Source organism: Vulpes lagopus, chromosome 8, assembly GCF_018345385.1.
Source record: "Vulpes lagopus strain Blue_001 chromosome 8, ASM1834538v1, whole genome shotgun sequence".
Taxonomy (NCBI): domain Eukaryota; kingdom Metazoa; phylum Chordata; class Mammalia; order Carnivora; family Canidae; genus Vulpes; species Vulpes lagopus.
Genome location: NC_054831.1, coordinates 8,284,339 through 8,299,682, shown reverse-complemented (window position 1 = coordinate 8,299,682; position 15,344 = coordinate 8,284,339). Strand labels below are relative to the sequence as shown.

Here is a 15,344-nt window from a genome sequence, read left to right as displayed (position 1 = left end):
CGCCTTTCCTCCCAGCATGCTCCGCGCCGGCGCGTCCCGCGATTGGCTGCGCCGCCCCCACGTGACGCTGAGCCGGCGGCGGCGGTTGCCGGGGCGACGGCCCGAGAGGTGGCGGCCGAGCGGGTTCGGCGCGGATGCCCGCGGCGGTGCAGCAGGTAAGCGCGGCGGCAGAAGCGGTCGGGTGGCCCCAGAATCCGCAGCTCCGGGCGGGAAGCAGCAGTGTGGGGGGCCCGAGGGCCGCAGGAAAGCCAGCTTGGCAGCCGCCCCCCGGCACCCCCGTGTCTAGTCCGCCGCCCTGGGCCCGAGGCCGCCTCCTGGACCGACGGAAGAGCGGCCCGCGGCTTCCCGCAAGCGGACCCTGATCTGTGCCAACGTGAGGGGCCGCGTCTCCCCGCGGGGTTACCCGCATCAGCGCCGCCTCCCCAGACTTCATCCCACCTGAGCAAAAGTAGGATGCCAGCGTGCATGCTCGTCCTCCAGGCAAATCCCATAGCCTTCCCCTTCCCCGCCAGCTCGTCGGTCCTAGAGCCCCTCATGTAGAAACGAAGCCGCCACACTGCAACCCCCCAAGAGTGGCTGAAGTTTTCTCTAGTTCCTGCATCAAGTAGTAGAGCAGTGCTTCGCAAACTTGAGTGTGCATAGAAATCATCCCTGGGGGGGCACTTGGGGAGCTCAGTGCTTGAGCATCTGCCTTTGGCCCAGGTCGTGACCCCCGGAGTCCTGGGATCGAGTCCCACGTCGGGCTTCCTGCGTGGAGCCTGCTTCTCCCTCCGCCTGTGTCTCTGCCTCTCTCTCTCTGTGACTATCATAAATAAATAAAAAAAAAAATTAAAAAAAAAAAAGTTTCTGGGCATCATGCCACCCTGGCGTTGAGTAAGATCACGGTGGTTCTAGGAATTTCATTTGCACAAGCATCCCGGGTGATTGCGATTGAGGTGGTGCCCGCATTTGGAGTAATGGTGTGTAGTGGTTAATAGCGGTCTGGGTTTAAATTCCGGCTTTTGCCCCTTACTGGCTGGATTATTGGGAGCACCAAGGTCTTCTTGAGCCTCAGTTACCTCATCTATAAAAGAATATAAACCATATTCACCTCTCAGGTTTATTGTGAAAATTATATGTGAAGCATTTTGCACGTTGCCTGGCATACAATAAATTCTTAATAAACGGGGCAGCCCGGGTGGCTCAGTGGTTTAGCACCGCCTTCAGCCCAGGGTGTGACCCTGGAGACCCAGGATCGAGTCTCCCGTTGGGCTCCCTGCGTGGAGCCCGCTTCTCCCTCTGCCTGTGTCTCTGCCCCCCCCCCTGCCCCCGTCTCTCATGAATAAATAAATAAAATCTTTAAAAAATCTTAATAAATGAACTTTTATGATATAAAGGTTTAGAGAGAATTCTGATTTCTGAGAATGTCAGAGTAATGGAATACCCAACAGTGGCTCACATTCACTGATAAGGGCAGACTCTTATTCAGATGAAGGTCTTGAAGAACTTCTCCGAGGAAGTGATGTTTATTAAACACCAGGGTTAGCCACGTGTAAAAAAGAGGAGGAAAATGGGGCAAGCAGAGAGAAGAGTATGTGCAAAGGCCCTGAGGTAGGAAGGAGCTTGAGTTCTCAAAAAACAACAAAGTTTTCTTGTTCTAGGGTCTTCAGAAATGCTGTTCTTTCTGCTTGGACTTGATCTATTTGTAAATATCTTGGGTGTCTATCATGCCTTCCAGGTGGTTAGTTAAATAAACGTACTTATTTATTTAATTGTATTTATTTTAGAGAGAGAGAGAGAGAGAGTGCATGAGTAGGGGGGTGCTTGGGGAGGGGAAGAGGGAGAGGGAGAGTCAGAATCTTAAGCACATGCCACATCCAGTGTGGAGCCTGAGGAAGGGCTGTTTCACGACACTCGTATCGTGACCTGAGCCAAAATCATGTCGGCTTAATCAACTGAGCCACTCAGGTACCCCTGGAGGGATCAAATTTAAATCTACCTCCCTGCGTTTGTAAACAGGGTAATAAGTGTAGCAGTAGAAGTAAATTTAGAGTTCAGAGAAGAGGAGGAGAATTGCCTTGATAGGGAAGGAAGGGAAGGGGTTCGTGGAAGACCTGAAGGAGGTCAGTTCTGGGTTAAGTTAGCACAATGAGTGAAGTTTGTGGTGGGGCGAGTACATCAAACAGAAGTTTTGGGATTTGTGAAAGAGCATGCTGTAGAGAGGAATGCTGGGGGTTTACCACTGGTGGGCCTCATGTGGGGAAGGGGTAGGGGCAGCAGTGAGAGGGGCAGGGGTGGTGTGGATCCAGAGAAGGGCTGCAGAGATGGTGGTCCTTAACAGCAGGCGGCCTTTCTCCTTCTGTATCTGGCAGGTCTGCAGGTGCCAGAAGGGTAGGTGTCCTCCCTGCTACTTGCAGATCACTGCCTTCCTTCTTCAAAACTCCCAGCTCCACTGAAGTGCATACCCCAGTCTTGACCACTTGCTGCCCCACCTTGAGGCCGACCCCTCCTGGGAGTGCAGTTGTCACCCCGCGAAGGCTGTAGCGCCTGGCTGCCTGGCTTGCTGTCTACCTCTCCACCTCCTCTACTTCATTTTTAGGGATTTCACCATCCTGGCTGCTCGCTCCAGTTTCTTCATCTATTAGGCATCTTTTTTGTCCCATTCTCTTTACTCACTCCCACGATCATGAATGTTTTCTTACTGGATCACCCCCTAAATCAAGCACCCATTCCACTCTGATCATGCTTTTTATCTTTCAAGCGCCCATGGATGTGCCTCTGAAGCAGATCTTAGGCCCAGTGCCCTCTTAGGCAGGAGTTTGACCCTGTTGCTTTTTCACTGCCCAACAACCCCCCCTGTGCTTCCCCTCCTCTCCCTTTGCTGCTCTATAACTGTTGCACTTGTCTTCTCTTTCCCCTGTCTCCTGGAAAAACCTCACCCTGGCTAGCCTAACTCAGACAGCTGAGAGTGGCTGGAGAGAGACTACAAAATCATGCAGACTGGTTCCGTTTTGGATTTTAGTCCATGAGTCTTAAGCAGACTCTCAATACCAGAAATCCTGCCACGTGTCCGTAGGCACTTTGGTTCCTGCCTTCTCTTCTTTTTCGGCTGTCACATGCTTCTGACTGTCAGCTCGTGACATTGTTTCTTGTTTTCCTCATCACTGAGTTTGTCTGTTTCTTTGGTCAGTACCCATGTCCTCTGCCCTCCCTCTGTATTTGGGGGGTGGACCATCCCTGCCCTATCTAGGGCCTGGCCCTCCAGTGGGACACTGGATGCGGCAAGGAGCTAGCTTCCTTACCCATCTCCCCTCCTCTGCCTCAATTTGTCCTTCTCTAACTGGGTCATTCCCATCACTTTACAAACCTGCTGCTGTAATATCCTCCACCTTAAAAAACCTCCCATCTCTTTCCAGCCACCACTCCCCCTCCTTTCCTCTCCTTTTTGTGACAGATCTCCCTGTCTGTCCTTTGTTACTTCTCTTGCTCTCTTTAGTCCTTTCGAGGCAGGCAGCTCTCATCACTGCTCGTACCTCTGTGTTGCCAAATCCAGGGCTTCAGTCTTCTGCCTTCGTGTTACTTGACCACAAGTAGTCGCAGTTGATGTGGGGACCACCTTCCTTGGCTTCCAGGTGCTACAGTCTCCTAGTAGTGTCCCACCAACAGGTCACTGCTCTTGCTTCGTCTCTTGCTGACTGCTTCTCTTTGGTCCCTGAATGGTCCAATGCTCAGGCCCAGGCCTTCTCCTTAGGAGTCCTGTTTGGGATCCTTGTCTCCTGAAATGCCATCGTTATGCTGACAGTTCCCAAATGCTTGCCTCCAGCTCCTGCCTTTCCCTTTACTCTGGACTCACATGCCCCGACCTTCTCAGTACCCAGCTCAGATGCCTCATGGGCCTGGGACACTTGTGACTGGCCCAGCACTCTTGCGCTGGCCTCTCAGATGCATCCCCCCCCCACCACATTTTTCCCACTTCAGCAAACGGCACCTGTCTCAGCCCTAGCATCGCCCTTCACTTTTCCCCCTCACATAATCCACCTCTGGTCCATCCGTGGGTCACACCACCTCCCTTTTGCATTTGGAACCCTAACCCTTCACAGAGTTCCTGTTGCTCGTCCGAACTTCCCTCATCACCAGCTTGGGCTTTGCAGTGGCCTCCCTACCACCGTGTCCCCTCAGGCTCCCGCATGAAGCGGACCCTGCTGTTAAGAACTGTAGATCCGATGGTGGCAGGCCCCTCCCAGTCCCCTCTCCAGGCTTCCTGTCACACTGAAGCTGCTAGCTCACAAAAGGCCTGTCTGACCTGCTCTGGGCCCTCATGGCCTCCATGCCTGGCTTCCCTCACCACACCTCTGTCCCTCAGCACTCCACCGCCTGAGTACTTGCAGCTCCCTCTCCCCCAGACCCAGAAGTGCTCAGGTCCTTGTGTCTCTGCCCATGTGGTCTCAAGGAGGCCTTCACCCATGTCATCTAAAGTGGCCCTATGCCATTCTTCTCCAAACTGTCCCCTTCCTTGCTTTATTTTCCCTGTATCTGATGTTACTTCCAACAGTAAGTTTTTTTTTTTTTTTCCAGTAAGTATTTTTGAGCAACTATAGCATGCCAGGCACTGGCCATGCCAGGGAAATGGAGGTTCCTCCTAAATCTACAGGGAGCACTACTTAATGTAGGGATGTTCAGGCAGGTAGTGGTTAATGCTGTTGAGAAAAATAATGCTGGACAAAAGACTAGGAGGTGATGGGGCTGACCCCTTACAAAGGGTAGTCAGGGCAAGTCTCTCTGAGGAGGTGACATTTAAGTGACCTGAATGAGATGAGGGTGTCAGGAGGGTGTCTGTAGTAAGTGCAAAGTCCTCGAGAGAGAGAGGACAGGCATGTGCTGTGGACATCCAGTGAGTGCAGCCACATGGCAGCCGCTGTGGCTCAAGTTAACAGAGCAGAGGAGAAAGTGTGGAAGGGAAGGATCACTAGGTAATAGGATAGAAATTCAAGTGGAGACAGAAGGGATGGAAGACTGTGTCCCTGTACCTTGGGGGAGATGAAGCCACAAATGATAGTGAGACAAAGAGAATGAAAAGGAGGAAATTACTACGTTTAATCTCCCTGACTTGTGCTCAAATAAGTCAATGGACTCTAATGGGCAGATCAAATGTAATGTTACAGAATCATGTTCCTATAACTATAAGAGATCTGATAATTCTCCACTTTTTGCATGTGAAGGAGGCCCCGAGTTTTAGTGACTTGCCCCAGACCAGGTGCCAGTGAATGGGACGGTTAGTATTAGTGCCCAGACCTTTTCATTCCTCTGGTGTGATGGGCAGCCAGTGTGGGTGAAGAGCCTGGGAGTGGGGCACCGGGAGTAGCAGCTTTGGGCACACCTGGGGACAGAAAAAGTAAAAAGTGCTTTTTAAAAAGGTTCGCGAGGGGGATCCCTGGGTGGCGCAGCGGTTTGGCGCCTGCCTTTGGCCCAGGGTGCGATCCTGGAGACCCGGGATCGAATCCCACATCAGGCTCCCGGTGCATGGAGCCTGCTTCTCCCTCCGCCTGTGTCTCTGCCTCTCTCTCTCTCTCTCTCTCTGTGACTATCATAAATAAATAAATAAATTAAAAATTAAAAAAAAAAGAATGAATTTAAAAAAAAAAATAAAAAAAAAAAATAAAAAGGTTCGCGAGGGATCCCTGGGTGGCTCAGTGGTTTAGCGCCTGCCTTTGGCCCAGGGCACGATCCTGGAGTCCCAGGATCAAGTCCCACGTCGGGCTCCCTGCATGGAGCCTGCTTCTCCCTCCTCCTGTGTCTCTGCCTCTCTCTCTATCATGAATAAATAAAAAAATAAAAAAATAATAAAAAATAAAAAGGTTCGCGATATATTTTTTTTAAGATTTTATTTATTTATTCATGAGAGACACAGAGAGAGGGGCAGAGACACAGGCAGAGGGAGAAGCAGGCTCCATGCAGGGAGCCCGACGTGGGACTCCATCCCGGGATCCCAGGACCACACCCTCGGCCGAAGGCAGGTGGTAAACTGCTGAGCCACCCGGGGATCTCCGGTTCGTGATATTTTATCTATTTAAATGTTTGGAAATGTATATAGATGTTGTCCATCCATAAATATAACTTTAAAAAACCTGACTGTGGGGCTCCCGGGTGGCTCAGTCGATTAAGCATCCTACTCTAAGTTTTCGGTCAGGTCATGGTCTCAGGGTCATGAGATTGAATGCCCAGTGTGGAGCCTGCTTGAGATTCTCTCTGTCCCCCTGCCCTCCCCCACTGCCCTCTCTCCGCGCCCCGCCCCCCCCGCACAGCTTGTGTGCACGTGCTCTCTCCCTAAACAAAAAACAAAAACTGACATAATGCATTCTGTTGCATGACCGTATGTATGTTAACACTTGTGTAAATGGACACCACTTCCTCCCCCATTATTGTGAGGGTAAATGATTGTGATCTTTGGAAAACATTAAAGATTTCTTGCAAAAAAGTAGTATCTCATCTTTTTGTGAATGGTTATTATTTTTTTACTTGGAGGTTCTGTTCATTTCTATCAGATTAATTTTAATGCATATCCTTCTTTAAGGTAAACGATTGAACCCTATCAAATTCTGTTTTGTTCTAAAATGCACTTTGTGGTCTTGACTGTTTGAATTACGCATAACATGTTATGGCACATTAGAAAACCAAATAAGAAGAATAATCTTTCCCAGTCTCACTACAATCCTCGATTCTCATTGACACCACCTTCTAGCCATGTTCATATTCATTTTTTTTTTCATATTCATTTTAAGTAGTTGTCAAGGAAGAAGGAATTACTTCGGACATTAGCCTCCATCTTTCCTAGTGCTGCTGTGATAAATTACCATCAGATAAGTGACCTAAAACAACACAAATTTTTTTTTTAAAGATTTTTATCTATTTATTCATGAGAGACACGGAGAGAGGCAGAGACATAGGCAGAGGGAGAAGCAGCTCCCTCTGGGGAGCCTGATGCAGGACTTGAGCCCAGGATCCCGGGATCACGCCCTGAGCCAAAGGCAGAAGCTCAACCACTGAGCCACCCAGGTGCCCCAAAACAACACAGATTTATTATCTTATAGTTCTGGAGGTCAGAAGTCCAAAATGGTTCTCTCTGAGCTAAAAATCAAGGTGTTCACAGGGCTTGTTCATTTGGGAAGGCTCCAGAGGAGAATCTGTTCCTTGTCTTTCTGAGCTTCTAGAGGCTGTCTGCATTCATTTCTTGGCTTGGGACCCTTCCTCTACCTTTAGGGCAAGCAGTGCAGCCACTCAGATAGTGACCCTCTTGCCTCCTTATAAGGATCCCCGTGATTATGCTGGGTCCACCAGATAATCCTAGATACTCACTCTCCCTATTTTAAGGTCAGCTGATTAGCAACCTTAATTCCACGTGCAACATTAATCCCCTCTTGCCATTCAACGTAACATATTCACAGGTTCTGGGGATTAGGATAGCGGCCATTCAGCCCACCACAGCCACCTTTTTATGATTTCACAGATGGTTGAAATGAAAGCTTTTCTCTTATACTTTTGCCTTGTTCAGATTTCTGCTGTGAGAATTAACAGTAACAGTTCAATATGGGGGATATCCTGGCTCATGAATCAGAATTACTTGGACTTGTGAAAGAGGTATGTTCTACAAAACACAGGTTGCAGAAAAAGAGATCTTGAAAACTTGTGTTTTAAAATACAACAAATTTTATAGTGCCTTATAACGTGTTTTCTATCCTTATCATATAGCATGATACTTTTTAAAAAATTTTCTTAACTCAACTGAAATCTTAAAGCCCTTTGTAAAAATTTCTTTAGAGAAAATTGTAATAGTAACATATGCTCATGGTAAAGATTCAAACAGTGTGGAAGTATGAAAAGTTCATTTCCCTGTTCCACTCCTGCAGTGACCACCATTAGTGGGTTAATCTATTTTTCCAGACTTTTTTTTCCCCATGAATATTTAAAATATATTTACACATCTATAGTTTGTTTTACAAAATGGAACAATGCTGCACACATTGTTCCAAAACTTGGCTTTTCTCTATCAATAGTATAGTGTGAATATCTTCCTGTGATCTGCCTCATACTCTTCAATGCTTTAGAATTTTCATTGAGTGGCCGTATCTACTTAACTTGTTGCCTGGTGGACATTTAGGTTTCCTACGCTGAAAGCTTTTAAAGGACAGGGCCCACACCTTATGCTTGTTTATATTCTCTACGTAGTTTTTAGCACATAGTTGGTGCTAAAGAAACTGCTGCTGCTGTTTTTTTAGTCTGTGACTAGACCATTCACGAGGCACTGCAAGCCGTGGCAGTGGAGTGAGGCATCTACCCTGGAAACGCAGCTTTGGAGTTCATTGGTGTGATCGTGAATAAATTCTTAAAGCCATCACTGCAAAGGGTTGGGGACAGGGCCTGGGGACATAGGCCACTCAGAGGAGGTGGAAACCAAAAGATGGGCCTACCACAAACAGAAGGAGGGCAGGAGAGCATAAGTAGAGTGCATGGTAGGGAAAGCCAGAGAGAGGGTCATCCCGGGACAGGTGGTGAGCATGAGTGCTGTGCTTAAGGATCACCAATGATGGTACCTGTCTCTTAATGTGGCGTGGCTTCTGTCCTTAAGGACAGGAATTCTTTCCAGTGCCTGTTTCAGCAGCAAATTCCCAGAGACCTAGCAGACCCAAAGCCGGCCTTCTGAGGATCACTTCTGCCTTTTCCAGACTGCTGAAGACATCAGTTTATTTCCATTGATAATGAGTCATGCAGCTCACATTTTCTTTCTTTTTTTTTTTTTTTTTCACATTTTCTTTCTGAAAACAAATTTATTTTCTGTAAATAAGCATTTTCTGTGATTGCCTTTCTAGGCTTTTGGTATGTGTGTCAATTAAGTAAATTATAAGCTGGATCCCAAGTTCTCCCAAAGATGACAGTTCATTAACCCCATTATAAATCGGTGATAACACTGAGCCTGTACAATTACATCAAAGACAGTTGCTTTGTTGATGTTAAAATAGAGAAATGTATATACACTTATGTTCTTTTTTTATAGTACTTAGATTTTGCCGAATTTGAAGACACCTTGAAAACATTTTCAAAAGAATGCAAAATGAAAGGAAAGCCATTATCTAAAACAGCAGGTGGCTCTTTAAAGGATTCCAAATCATTGATCATCCAGGTAACATTTTGCTTTTTTTGATCTCTGTCAATAATCGAGATGTTCCCAACTTGTAAGAAATGCTATTACAGAATATTGGAATTGTTTCTGGTAACTTGGTCAGAGTGACTTTTATTTTATTTGTTTTATTTATTTATTTTTAAAGACTTTATTTATTTATTCATGTGCAACACAGAGAGAGAGACAGAGAGAGAGGCAGAGACAGAGGCAGAGGGAGAAGCAGGCTCCATGCAGGGAGCCCGACGTGGGACTCGATCCCGGGTCTCCAGGAGCATGCCCTGGGCTGCAGGTGGCGCTAAACCGCTGAGCCACTGGGGCTGCCCTTATTTGTTTTATTAATTGATTTATTTTTAAAGTAAGCTCTATGCCCAATGTGGGGCTAGAACTCACAACTCTGAGATCAAGAGTCACATGCTCTACCAACTGTGAGCCAGCCAGGCACCCTCCCAGGCACCCCCAGAGTGACTTTTAGATACTCAGGTGTTTTTGTGTGAATTGGTAATGTCATCCTTTTTTTTTTTTTTTTTAAAGATTTATTTATTTACATTAGAGAGAGGGAGAGTGTGCAAGCAGGGGGAGGGGCAGAGGAAGAGGGAGAGGCAGACTCCCTACTGATCAAGGAGCCTGCCCAGGGGCTCTATCTCACGACCCTGAGACCATGGCCTGAGTTGAAATCAAGAGTCAGATTCAGGGCAGCCCCCGTGGCGCAGAGGTTTAGCGCCGCCTGCAGCCCAGGGTATGATCCTGGAGACCCTGGATCGGGTCCCTTGTCGGGCTCTCTGTATGATGCCTGCTTCTCCCTCTGCCTGTGTCTCTGCCTGCCTCTCTCTCTCTCTCTCTCTCTCTCTCTCTCTCTGTCTCTATGAATAAATAAATAAAATCTTTAAAAAAGAAAAGAGTCAGATTCAACCAACTGAACCACCTAGGTACCCCAGTAATGTCATCTTTAATCTGAGTACCTTCCCTAGGAAGTGTGTTGTGACATAGTATCTTTAACATACATGCATTTCTGTTTATTTTACTTATTTTAATTTTTTATTTTATTTATTTTTCAAGATTTTATTTATTTTTTAAAAAAGATTTTACTTATTTATTTATGAGAGACACACAGAGAGAGAGCGAGGCAGAGACACAGGCAGAGGGAGAAGCAGGCTCTATGCAGGGAGCTTGACATGGGACTCGATTCCAGGTCTCTAGGTTCAGGCCCTGGATTGAAGGCGGCACTAAACCACTGAGCCACCTGGGCTACCCAAGATTTTATTTATTTATTCATGAGAGACACAGAGAGAGAGAGGCAGAGACATAGGCAGAGGGAGAAGTAGACTCCCTGCAGGGAGCCTGATACAGGACTTGATCTTGGGACTCCAGGATCAGGACCTGAGCCAAAGGCAGATGCTTAACCAATTGAGCCATCCAGGCATCCCTATTTTATTTATTTTTAAAATTTTTTATTTAAATTCAATTTAGTTAGCATATAGTGTATTATTAGTTTCAAATGTATATACTCTGCATATAACACCCAGGGCTCATTACATCAAGTGCCCTACTTAAGGTCATTTCTTGGAAAGAAGAAAAAGAGGAAATCATGCAATGCTTAGGAACTGAAACAAATGTGATTTCCATCCTGAGGAGTTTTAGGTTATGAATTCTAGGCACTGGGGACACGGTGGTGAACCAAACCAAAGCTCACCCCTCTAGGCACTTGCATTCTAGTTGGGGGAGGCTGAAGGGGACAGGGAGCAAGAATCTTACTGACAAGGCAGTTTCCAGAAGAGAGAGCCTGAGCAGCTCCAGGAATGCCAGGGGCTGCAGAGGACAGGCATTATACAGTCTTCAACTCTCAGGATTAGAAAGGACCTTAAAAGTCCTCATTCTATCCATTGTTTGATGCCTCCATCTCATTTGTAACATTCCATGTAAATGACTGATTGAGCTCAACTCCTTCAGTGACAAGAGAGCATACTGCTTCCTGATCAGCGTAGTTGATCACATTCAGCTGTGAGGCAGCGTAGTTCAGCTTTGCGTGATTTTGTTATTTTAATAACTTTATTAGTTTCAATATCTCTATTTCCAAGAAAAATTTGACACTTGCTTTGAGAGTCCGATTGATGAGCTGGGGGTCAGGCTGCAGCCACCATCCATTTGTTCCTGGTCCCCAGCTCCCCTGGCACGGGGCACCATTGAGTGGGGTACTGTTAGAGTGGCCCTTGGGGCTGCATCTCTGCTCAGTGTCCCTCCAGGCCTTGGGCACCTAGACACTGAACTGCCACTGTGTCAGACACAGACTCCTCTGTGGATGCAACAGTGGGCAGCCTGACAGAGCACCTCCGACCCCAGAGCAAATTTTTTAGAACATGAAACCAGAATATAGCCATTATTAGACATGGACACAGAGCTGCTCTTAATCAGAGTAATGCTTGTTCTTCAGCATCTCAGCCTTGCTCCTGGGCACTCAGCACCTAGTTTCTCCTTCAAAATGAAGGAGGGCCACCCGCCTTTACCCTGCAAGGTGGAAAAATATGTGAGCATCTCTTAATTAAAGGTAACATTGAGAGGGATCTAGCAAATTCTCAATAGCTAACTAGCAAAATAGAATCTTCCATGAAACTTCCACATAACCAGGATAAGTTCTGTATCCTGAAACTTCTTTGTGTAGCTATCACTTCCAGAAGTGGCTGCTGTATACTTTTTGCAGCAGGTTTGACCACATTTCAGCCCCAGCTGAATGTGAGAATACTTAAATGCCTCTTCAGGTACTTTTTTTTCCTTTTTTTAATTATGATTTAGGGGCACCTGGATGGCTCAGTCTGTTAAGTACCAACTCTTTTTTTTTTTTTTAAGTACCAACTCCTGATTTCAGTCCAGGTCATGGTTTTGGGGTCGTGGGATCAAGCCCTGTGATGGGCTATGTGCTCAGCATGGAATTTGCTTGAGATTCTCTCACTCCCTCTCTTTCTATCCCTCCCCCTGCTTGAACTCTCTCTTTCTAAATAAATAAATGAAATCTTTTAAAAAATAGTGATTTAAAAAGCACGTAACAGGGATGCTTTGGTGGCCCAGTCGGTTAAACATCTGTCTTCAGCTCAGGTCATGATCTCAGGGTCCTGGGATTGAGTCCTGGAATGGGCTCCCTGCTCAGCAGGGAGCCGGCTTCTCCCTCTCCCTCTGCCACTCCCCCTGCTTGTGTTCTCTCTCTCTCTCTCTCTCTCTCTCTCTCTCTCCCTCTCTCTCAAATAAGTAAATAAATAAAATCTTTAAAAAACTAAAAAACACATAACATAAATTTACCATCTTAACTCTATTTAAGTGTGCAATTCAGTAGTGCTAAATATATTTATGTTATTATGAAACAGATCTCCAGAACTTTTTCATCTTGCAAATCTGAAACTATACCCATTCAACAATACTACCCCTGTATCCCCTCAATTCTAGCTCTTTTTTTTTTTTTAATTTATTTATTCATGAGAGACACAGAGAGAGAGGCAGAGACACAGGGAGAGGGAGAAGCAGGCTCCATGCAGGAAGCCTGATACAGAACTTGATCCTGGGACTCCGGGATCACGCCCTGAGCCAAAGGTGGCACTAAACCGCTAAGCCACCCGGGCTGCCCTCAACCCTAACTCTTTTTTTTTTTTTTTAATTTTTTTATTTATTTATTATAGTCACAGAGAGAGAGAGAGGCAGAGACATAGGCAGAGGGAGAGAAGCAGGCTCCATGCACTGGGAGCCCGACGTGGGATTCGATCCCAGGTCTCCAGGATCGCGCTCTGGGCCAAAGGCAGGCGCCAAACTGCTGCGCCACCCAGGGATCCCAACCCTAACTCTTAATGATCATCATTCTACCTCTGTTTCTATGAATTTGACTACTTAAGATACTTCATATTAAGTGGGATCATACAGTATTTTTCTTTTTGTGACTGGCTTATTTTATTTAACATAATGTCCTCAAGGTTTATCCATGTTGTTGCATGTGACAGTGTTTCTTTTTAAAGCTGAAGGATATTTCATTATCTGTCTATACCACATTATGTTTATCCATTCCTCCACCAATGGACATTTGAGTTGCTTCCACCTCTGGCTATTATGAATAGTGCTGCTGTGAATGTAGGTGTACAAATGCCTCTTTGAGATTCTGCTTTCAGTTATTTTGGATATATATTCAGAAGTGCATTACTGGATCATATGGTACTTCTATTTTTAATTTTCTGAGGAAACTTCATACTATTTTCCACAGTGATTGCATTTTACATTTCCTTCAACAATGCACAGGGATTATAAGTTCTCCACATCCTTACCAATACTTGTTGTTTTCTGTTTTGTTTTGTTTTGATAGTAGTCATCCTAATGGATGTGAAGTGATATCTTGTGGCTTGGGTTTGCATTTCTCAGATGTATTCAGGTCTGTTTTTCTATAACTTGAAAGACCTCGAAACTTTCTGATTGCCACAAGCATATGTTTTCTGCTCATTCAATAAGTAGCTGTGCCTACTATGATAGCTCTTCTGAACAAAAATACCTGAAACAGCAGCTTAGCAAAATATCGTGTCAGTGGCACTCAACAAATGGAGAATTTCCCTAAGCACAGTTCTGTAAGGTGTGAGTGTGTGTGTGTGTGTGTGTGTGTGTGTGTGTTTATAAGTTATTTTTGATAGTGTGTAAATATTCTAATCTTGGTGACTCTGGCTGGGATCATGGTTTATATTAGAGATCACTAATATTTCTGACTATATGAGTTATAACACTGGATTGCTTTGTATGTCGATATTATTTTAAATGCAGTGACTGTTTTCAGGTACAGAATATGAATCATAAGTTAAGATGATTTTTAATTTTTTAATTTTTAATTTTTAAAAAAGATTTTATTTATTCACGAGAGACACACACACAGAGAGAGAGAGAGAGGCAGAGACACAGGCAGAGGGAGAAGCAGGCTCCATGCAGGGAGCCTGACGTGGGACTCGATCCTGGGTCTCCAGGATCATGCCCTGGGCTGCAGGCGGCACTAAAACGCTGAGCCACCCGGGCTGCCCGTAGGATGGCTTTTAGATGTGATTATAATGATACAGGGAAGGTTTGTGGTCCCAGGTCTACAAATGAAGAATTCAGAACAAACTCTACATGGTCCATTTGAACATGTGGACCCTGCCAAGCCACATAAGAAAATACCTTGACTCGAAGCCTTAAAATACTTAAGACTCTGCACTCAACTCATTCACACAAAGAGCTCTTGGTCACTAGCCTTCTCTGGGGAGAGTGGCTTGCAGGGATGGCAGGGTTTGCTTAGAGTTCAGCAGAGGTGAGCCTGGAGTGGGGTCAGGCCCCAGCAGCACTGCCACTTGGGAAGAGCCCCTTCACCTTTGTATCAGTCGGTAATGGGGTTTCTCCTAGTTCTTCCAGAGGTGGCAGTGCTTGACTGTTTGTACTTTATTTGGGCACCTCCCTTCCCATGGTTGTTGACAGTCTGTCCTTTACTTCTTCCAAGGCTGAGGAGCGAAGACCTTCCAGAGTAGGGTAATATTTAGTTGTTCTTGATCACATGGTAGAAAAAATTTCTGTAATAATCACAGTTAAAGATTCTTGACTCCGAGATCATGACCCAAGCCAAAACCAAGAGTTGGTCGACAACTGACTGTGCCACCCAGGCACCTTGAAGATTTTTTTTTTTTAAGATTTTATGTATTTATTCATGAGAGACACACAGAGAGAGAGAGAGAGGCAGAAACAGAGGCAGAGGGAGAAGCAGGCTCCATGCAGGAAGCCTGATGTGGGACTTGATTCTGGCACCCCGGATCACGACCTGAGTTGAAGGCAGACACTCAACTGCTGAGCCACCCAGGCGTTCCCCTGAAGATTCTTTATTAATGAATGTCTTTAAGCATAACCAGACACTACAACTTTGTGCAGTACGTTCCCATTTTATAATATTAACAAGCTTATTTCTAAATAACCTAAAAAAAAGGAAGAAAACTATAAAGACATCTAAAAAAAGTATAAAAGAACAATGACCAATTAGTGGTGATGCATAATGGTGTTGTGTGTGTGTGTGTGTGTGGGGGGGTGTGGATTGGAGGTTCTACAGAAAATCCAGTCCAAGAAAAACTTTTGCAAATGAGCACAAAATGTAAGTCTTAGTATCTTGAGCATATGATACAGTAAGGAAAATAATATGGATCACATGGTTTGGGATTGT

At 45.7% G+C, this 15,344-nt stretch overlaps 1 protein-coding gene across 2 annotated transcripts in view; it reads left to right on the top strand.

Moving 5' to 3' along the window:
- Positions 1-32: 32 nt before the first annotated feature.
- ARMC9 (armadillo repeat containing 9) overlaps positions 33-15,344 on the top strand; it is a 151,194-nt gene continuing 135,882 nt past the window's right edge. For both annotated transcript variants that reach the window (XM_041767944.1, XM_041767945.1), the window contains exons 1-3: positions 33-155; positions 7,529-7,614; positions 9,029-9,154. In XM_041767944.1, the coding sequence (XP_041623878.1) occupies positions 7,564-7,614; positions 9,029-9,154 (177 nt within the window). In that variant the 5' untranslated portion in view covers positions 33-155; positions 7,529-7,563. The remainder of the gene's footprint in view (positions 156-7,528; positions 7,615-9,028; positions 9,155-15,344) is intronic.